This window comes from Cherax quadricarinatus, chromosome 31 (assembly GCF_038502225.1).
Source record: "Cherax quadricarinatus isolate ZL_2023a chromosome 31, ASM3850222v1, whole genome shotgun sequence".
In the NCBI taxonomy this organism is placed as follows: domain Eukaryota; kingdom Metazoa; phylum Arthropoda; class Malacostraca; order Decapoda; family Parastacidae; genus Cherax; species Cherax quadricarinatus.
The window spans coordinates 92,189-100,249 of record NC_091322.1 but is presented as its reverse complement, the minus strand read 5'-3'; the positions used below and the strand labels follow the sequence as shown (position 1 = coordinate 100,249).

Below are 8,061 nucleotides of genomic sequence, written 5' to 3'. Positions count from 1 at the left end.
ATACATGTAATTAAAATATATAATAATTTTTAATTTAGATAATATAGCAAGGGCTGGTTTAGCTGTTGTTCATTCTTATCTAATTGTAAATTAAAGACAAAAGTTACTGAGATTAGATTACAATATGTACATCACAGAAATTTTGGATCTTCAGTATGGATACCTATCAAATCAGTGAGTCATTCATAGGTTCAAAACATTAGTGATTAATTGCAACGTGTTGAAAGAACAATGCACATTTTATCATTTTACACAATCAGAATTACATGTACTTTTAATTAGAATACACTCTCTTTTCTTATGTAACATTCAGGAGAAAAACAACTGATAACAGAAATAGCTCTCACTCTAGTAAATGATTAATGAAATGTTATCACATTTGTGAAATATACCTCTACAATATTTAATCTAAGCAGCATAAGTAAAATGCCAATTTTGCACTTGTAGTGAATCTAGCAGACTCTTGTTCGCATGGCAAGTGTTCTGGAGAAGACAATTTCCCTTAATGAAAACAGTGTATCACTCAATACTATGCACAGTATTGTGAAGTCTGAATTAGGAAAAAAATTTTCATGGGTTGATGATACAAAATTTATCACTCATATTTGAGAAATTCTAATTTCAGAAAGCATTCTGAAATCTGCATTTTGAAAACATTCTTAATTATTAAAAGAAGAATTGCTGAAATTTATAAAAAAATTATTTGTTAAAATAATTTCAAATTTTTGAAATCTTCCTAAAAATGTACTTTCAAAATTTTTGGAGGAAGGTTCATCTAAACAATGGACCAGTGGGAAAAGTGATCTTTCTACCAAATCCAAGCATACCCATAATCCAACAAAAAATAGTCTAGAGGATCTGCATAATGCTGAAATATTTATGAAATTGAAATTTTTTATATACAGTGGATGAGATGATCATAATTCATTTGAACAAACAACAGGCAGACCGAGGGTAAATTCTTAGAAATACACCTGGACAGCAAACAAAAATTCAACACATATCCAGAACATTTCTCAAGGAAATTCCAAACTGGAAGGCATTCTCTCAAAAATACACTGTTATATCCCCCAAACATCCCTACTCACTTTGTACTACTCTCTAATCTATCCATACCTCACCTATGGTATCTGCACATGGGGATCAGCAACAGTTAATTATCTTAAACCAGTTGTTACTCAGCAAAAACCAGCTCTTAAAATAATCACTCAGGCTCCAGGCAACACACAGTCCCTTTATTCATAAGTTTATATTTGCTTAAAATATAAAATATTCACTTTCTATTGTACACAATATGTCTACAGGACTCTCAACTCAAAGATTAACCCAGAACTCAAATTCTACCTGCAGAGATGCAACATGTCTCAACCTGATCAAAAAATTCTACTATCTGAAAATGCTTAAAGTTCCCCAATTCACACCAACATCTTGTTAAAAGGCACCTATTAAATTTCACAAAAAAGTAATATCAATTAACTGTAAATTATCATGCTTTGATTCCACCACCTCTACTTAATCACTCTGCATAATTGAACCAATGTAAATACTATGTAATTCTTCTGTAATTGGCCATTTTTCATTAGTAACCTATCTCATTGTACTTGTGATTGTAGTGACCTGCACAAGCTGTCGTACATAATATGTGTTACATAATATGTAAGCTTATGTATGTACTTTGTCCAAAATGCATTGCCTAATTGATGGCTTTTCTTTGTTCCTACTTTTGTATTAAATTATGTATCTTCTTTTTTCAACAAACTGGCCATATCCCATCAAGGCAGGGTGGCCCAAAAAGTAAAAACAAAAGTTTCTCTTTTTAAGTTTAGTAATGTATATAGGAGAAGGGGTTACTAGTGCCTTGCTCCCAGCATTTTGGTCACCTCTTACGACACGTATGGCTTACAGAGGAAGAATTCTATTCCACTTCCCTGTGGAGATAAGAGGAAATAAACAAGAACAACAACTAGTAAGAAAATAGAAGAAAACCCAAAGGGGTGTGTATATACACCTACCATCCGACTTACGACCTGCTCGATTTACGACCACTCAACTTAAGACCGTGTTTTTTATGCCAAATTTCTGGGAAATGAACAACTATTTGTGTTGTACACAGTGTTTATCCTAAACCTTACAATATAAAACACAGTACTAACAATATAAAAAGTAAAGTAAAACATGAAATACCAAAATAAAACAATAAAATAAAGTCATTACAAAAATGTTTTGTTGATATTCAGTACTAAAGTTCGACTTACGACCGGTTTCTCGGAACCGAACTCGGTCGTAAGTCAGATGGTAGGTGCACACGTATGCTTGTATATACATGTGTAGTATGACCTAAGCGTAAGTAGAAGTAGCAAGATGTACCTGAAATCGTGCATGTTTATGGGACAGATAAAAGACACCAGCAATCCTACCATCATGTAAAACAATTACAGGCTTTCACTTTGCACTCACCTGGCAGGACGGTAGTACCTCCCTCGGTGGTTGCTGTCTATCAACCTACTACCTAGATTAATTATTTATACCAACTGTACTTCTTTGTATAGCTCATTTGAAATAAATGTAAAAATTTTATTTTTAATTTTAAAGTGCAGAATATCAACTCAAATTACCCTCCAAAACACACCATCTCCACCAATCCTTCACAGTGCACCCTCTGTGCATAATTATTTTATTAACACACTGGCTGATTCCCACCAAGGCAGGGTGGCCCGAAAAAGAAAAACTTTCACCATCATCCACTCCATCACTGTCTTGCCAGAAGGGTGCTTTACACTACAGTTAAACTGCAACATTAACACCCCTCCTTCAGAGTGCAGGCACTGTACTTCCCATCTCCAGGACTCAAGTCCGGCCTGCCGGTTTCCCTGAATCCCTTCATAAATGTTACTTTGCTCACACTCCAACAGCACGTCAAGTATTAAAATCCATTTGTCTCCATTCACTTCTATCAAACACACTCACGCATGCCCGCTGGAAGTCCAAGCCCCTCGCACACACAACCTCCTTTACCCCCTCCCTCCAACCTTTCCTAGGCCGACCCCTACCCCGCCTTCCTTCCACTACAGACTGATACACTCTTGAAGTCATTCTGTTTCGCTCCATTCTCTCTGCATGTCCGAACCACCTCAACAACCCTTCCTCAGCCCTCTGGACAACAGTTTTGGTAATCCCGCACCTCCTCCTAACTTCCAAACTACGAATTCTCTGCATTATATTCACACCACACATTGGCCTCAGACATGACATCTCCACTGCCTCCAGCCTTCTCCTCGCTGCAACATTCATCACCCATGCTTCACACCCATATAAGAGTGTTGGTAAAACTATACTCTCATACATTCCCCTCTTTGCCTCCAAGGACAAAGTTCTTTGTCTCCACAGACTCCTAAGTGCACCGCTCACCCTTTTCCCCTCATCAATTCTATGATTCACCTCATCTTACATAGACCCATCCGCTGACACGTCCACTCCCAAATATCTGAATACATTCACCTCCTCCATACTCTCTCCCTCCAATCTGATATTCAATCTTTCATCACCTAATCTTTTTTTTTTTTTTTTTTTTTTTTTTTTTTTTTTCCAACAAGTCGGCCGTCTCCCACCGAGGCAGGGTGACCCAAAAAAGAAAGAAAATCCCCAAAAAGAAAATACTTTCATCATCATTCAACACTTTCTAATCTTTTTGTTATCCTCATAACCTTACTCTTTCCTGTATTCACTTTTAATTTTCTTCTTTTACATACACTACCAAATTAAGTACAGTTATCTTTATATGATATGCAGGAGTACTAAGTATGCTTTTTCCTAAGACAATTTTTATGAGAACAAGAGCATATTGGGTTTACAAGAAGTGTAAGGTCGAACGTGAAAATCTATCTTAAGTACGTAAATATATATATTTTTGTATCTAATAAAATGCAGTATATACAATATAAGATTACAAAAATGTTCTTTAGGCACCTACCAGTAAATACTCTACCATCTTGTCTTTTTGAAACATTCTACCTTTCAAGAGTGCTGTACAAATGAGATTAGTAAACCTGAGATCTTCATTAGTACTTTTATACGTAAATGTGGCTACAGAGCTGATCAGAAATGTACCTAAAGAATATTAATAACCGTTTGAGGGTCCAAGCCGTAGATCTACACATTGTCCACAGGGTCCCATAATTAAAAAAAAAAAATCTTATGAAATGGTAGAGAATCTTTTTCTGCAGGTAATAAAACAAAGTAGAAATTTGGTGGAAAACTGACAAAATTACAATATCACAAATTTTACTGTGTCAGTGATATTTAAGCATTGGTGATTTTGCCCACTTTGACTCCTATTTCAGGCCAATTACATTATTACAGTCGACCAAATTCTTAGGCGTTTCTTAGTATTACTTCTATTTTATTGAGTACAAGAAACTGCCCAATCAACTACATGTATTTCAACTACCCAATAAAGTGAACAGAAATTGGTAATTTGGCCAATTTCACACAGGCTTCAAAATATTCCAATTTCAAAACAGGGTTCAGAATAAAGAACGCAGGCATTCCTGGCACTAAAATAACATTTCCTCTGTTTATTAGCTACATTTCCAGGTTTTACAGATGAATTCCATTTTTATTTTTTATTTAAAGAATTTTTATTTACACCAAAAATAGATGAATTACTCTTATGCAATATTGTAATAATTGTATAAACAATATCAGTGCATTTGTAAATGTATATTAGACCCACCAGTTGACGTGTATTGGATGTGTGATGTGATTTGTTTGCTCTTGAAAATCTGCAAAAATCAAACATTTCTGCTATTTTGAGCTCAATTACAAACTATTTTCAGTACTAAAACCAATCAAAATCATCTCTATTTCTGTAAGATATCTTCCATTCTATCAAATGAGACCAAGAAATTGCTATTATAACTGTAAAAACCATATGAAAATACACCACAAAGTCACTGTTTTAATCCAAAAACATGGTCGCATTTTTTTTTCTCATTATGCATTGCGTGCTTCAGGATTTGCTTTATATGGTGCACACTTACCACATAGATACATTCTCTCATATCTAGGCTCAAATTCCCCAATCACAGCTTATCTGTATGAACTGAGCTCATGGTGTAGATCTATGGCTTGGACCCTGTGGACAAGGTGTTGATCTACAGCTTGGACCCTCAAAAGGTACTAAATAAAGTTATATCATCTAACAGGAAAGTCTTCCAATCTGAAAGAAATGACGAAGGTCATTCAATAGATAACACTGCCCTATTAATATTGTTCTAAACACCAATTAAAGCAAATTCAAGATTTAATTTTATACTTTGAAAAGAAACAAAGAAATCCTACCAATTTATTTTCTTGTTATATAATTTGCATGTACAGTACCTTCAAAAAAATTTTTAGTTCTATTTACTGATCTGAACAACTCCATAAACTAACAACCATTAACCTTAGTTAAAATGCTCAGTGAAAAAGTCTGCAAGCAGGTTTGGCTGTTGATTAAATGAATGAAAGCATTTACTGAAATTGTTTTATGAATATTTTGAAATCAGCAAGTTTTTTTTTTTCAACAAACCGGCTGTATCCCACCGAGCCAGGGTGACCTAAAAAGAAAAACACCAGTTTTTCTTTTTAAATTTAGTAATTTATACAGGAGAAGGGGTTGCTAGCCCCTAAATCAGCAAGTCTATAATATTATATAGTGCAATGTTTAACTGTAGAGCTATCTTTCCATATTCTTTCTCAATTTTTAGCTAATTTGATTTAAAGACTAACTATTAATTCTTAAAATTGTTCACCTTTATTCAGATTACCTTTGCCTCAACAGGAATATATGATTCAACCCTTGTAAATGCTAGGGGTAAAACTACTTTTAATTTGTTCATAAACTACTGGTATATTACTATTTGGTTCATACAAATGCTAAACATTGTGTTGTGTACACTGTTGAGTGAATACAGGTTTTAACCATGTGAAGAATGTTTTTCTATGGCCTTCTATTTCTTTAAAGCACTTAAATATATGTAATTTTAAAAAATAAAGACATACAGTATTACAAAAAAAATGATTGTGCTCAAGTACAAAGACATTTCACTGCCTTGGACAACACTCTAAAGTACAAAAATAAATAAGCTATGTCTTTCAGACAAATATCCCTTCATAAATTATTCATTAGACAGCTCCTGAAGACTTGTTGATGAGTTGGTCTACTTTGTTTATTATCCAGTCCACGTACGGACGTTCGTCTGGATTCACTTTGAGAATGCTCTCAATCAGCTCCTGAAGATCCTGCAATATATTTTATATATAATGAATAATATGCACTATTATTAATTGTATCCTGGCAAGCACTAGACTTGCAAGGGTCATTCAATGCAAAAGTGAAAGAGATAGTAGAGGAAAGATGGTGATGTTGAGAAAAAGAAGTCAGCAGAAAAGATGGGTATCACAGTTGATGTAGCAAATCAAAGGCAATTAAGAAAGATGAGTGTGTTTGCATTACAGGTAGAACAGTCAGTGAGTAGAGTGCACAGAGTAAGCACTTCAGGGTGTTAAAGAAGGATCTGAAATGAAGTTGACATGTTCTCTGACAAAAACAACAAACAATCCAGAGATACTGAACTGCTAGACTACCAGACAATGCTTGCAGAATGATGACAGGTGCCCCCTCTATGAGGTTATACGATATGATCATGTCAGAGTTTAGTGTGCCCAATACTCAGGAATGATAATACAGTACTGGTTCCCACAACTGGCTATGATAGAGTGAGGATGGCCAAAAGCCCAGTTGTGGCTTCAAGTAAAGCAATTTGTTAGCCACTAACGAAGACCAGCAACACTGAGAGCAATCTCACAACAGTTGGGTTTCTACTGAAAAATAATCAGGGAATAGCAAATGCCTGCAGGAGATTGAAAAATCCTGAACAGAATCCCTGATGATAAATGACATTAAGTCCAGAAAAAGTAGCTGCTGAAGCAGAGGAAAATACCTGGTCCTCATAATCCAGATGGAACAAGCCTATGAATAAGTGTGACAAAGCTGTGAAAATCTGCAGCAAATAACAATCTACTATGAGACTCACCATTTAGGAAGCTAATGGTGCTTCCACAACAAAGCATTTGAAAAAGGAGGCTCAGAAATTTAACAATTAGGCAAATTGTAAGAGAACACATTGAGAAAAAAGAACAGATAACCATGAGCTACACTGAGACCAGCCCCAAAGGAAATGAGAGCAGTTAGTCTTCCAACAGCAAAAAGTGATTCAGGCAAGGATAAAACCAGTGCTTGTAGTTTGTCTAAAAAGAGGTACAAGGAAAGATAAGAACAGATAAAATTCTGCAACATTATGCAGCAGCATAATGCAGAAGAATTTGTAATTGATGTTGTTTTGTCCATATTTAATATATGTATTCTATTATTGCTTATTTCTTGCATACCTATGTCAATTTTAATATACTGAATGTATACATTATATACACTAGAAATTAGGTATCTTTCTTTTTAATTTTTCATTTCAATACATTATTGGTGCAAATAACAATATCAACCCCACCCATAGAAAATAAAAATTGGAAGGAACACTGTCCTCGAGGTTTATCAGTATGTACTCTCCTCTCAAATATAAGGGCAGCTACTAACAAATTCTTCTCTCTAAGACAGAACTTTGTAAATTCTTTTAAACTATTCCTGATCAAAAAGCCAATAACATTAATGCTGAACTTCAAACTGCAAGTCTTACTGATCGAACCATGAACAAAGACTGGTTTGAGCCAGGGCTGCTGAGCTGATTTGCTAGAAAAACTGTTTTTTTTTTTTTTAAACATGCTGACCATCTCCCACCAAGGCAGGGTGACCCGAAAAAGAAACACTTTCACCATCATTTACACTATCACTGTTTTGCCAGAGGAATGTAAATATAACAGTTAGATGTCACTCTAAACAGCAAATATCCCTCCTCCTCCAATCCAAGAATCACTTTGACTGGCCAATTTCTTCCTCTTGCAAACCCCCATATTCTCAGAAAATTTCTCAGCTGGGTCATGTCATCTTCTCCTATTGCTTTCATG

The 8,061-nt window shown here is 35.0% G+C and overlaps 1 protein-coding gene across 3 annotated transcripts in view; it reads right to left on the bottom strand.

Moving 5' to 3' along the window:
* Positions 1 to 10: 10 nt before the first annotated feature.
* LOC128697867 (serine/threonine-protein kinase 16) overlaps positions 11 to 8,061 on the bottom strand; it is a 52,769-nt gene continuing 44,718 nt past the window's right edge. For all 3 annotated transcript variants that reach the window (XM_053789849.2, XM_053789839.2, XM_070090147.1), the window contains one exon: positions 11 to 6,282. In XM_053789849.2, the coding sequence (XP_053645824.1) occupies positions 6,166 to 6,282 (117 nt within the window). In that variant the 3' untranslated portion in view covers positions 11 to 6,165. The remainder of the gene's footprint in view (positions 6,283 to 8,061) is intronic.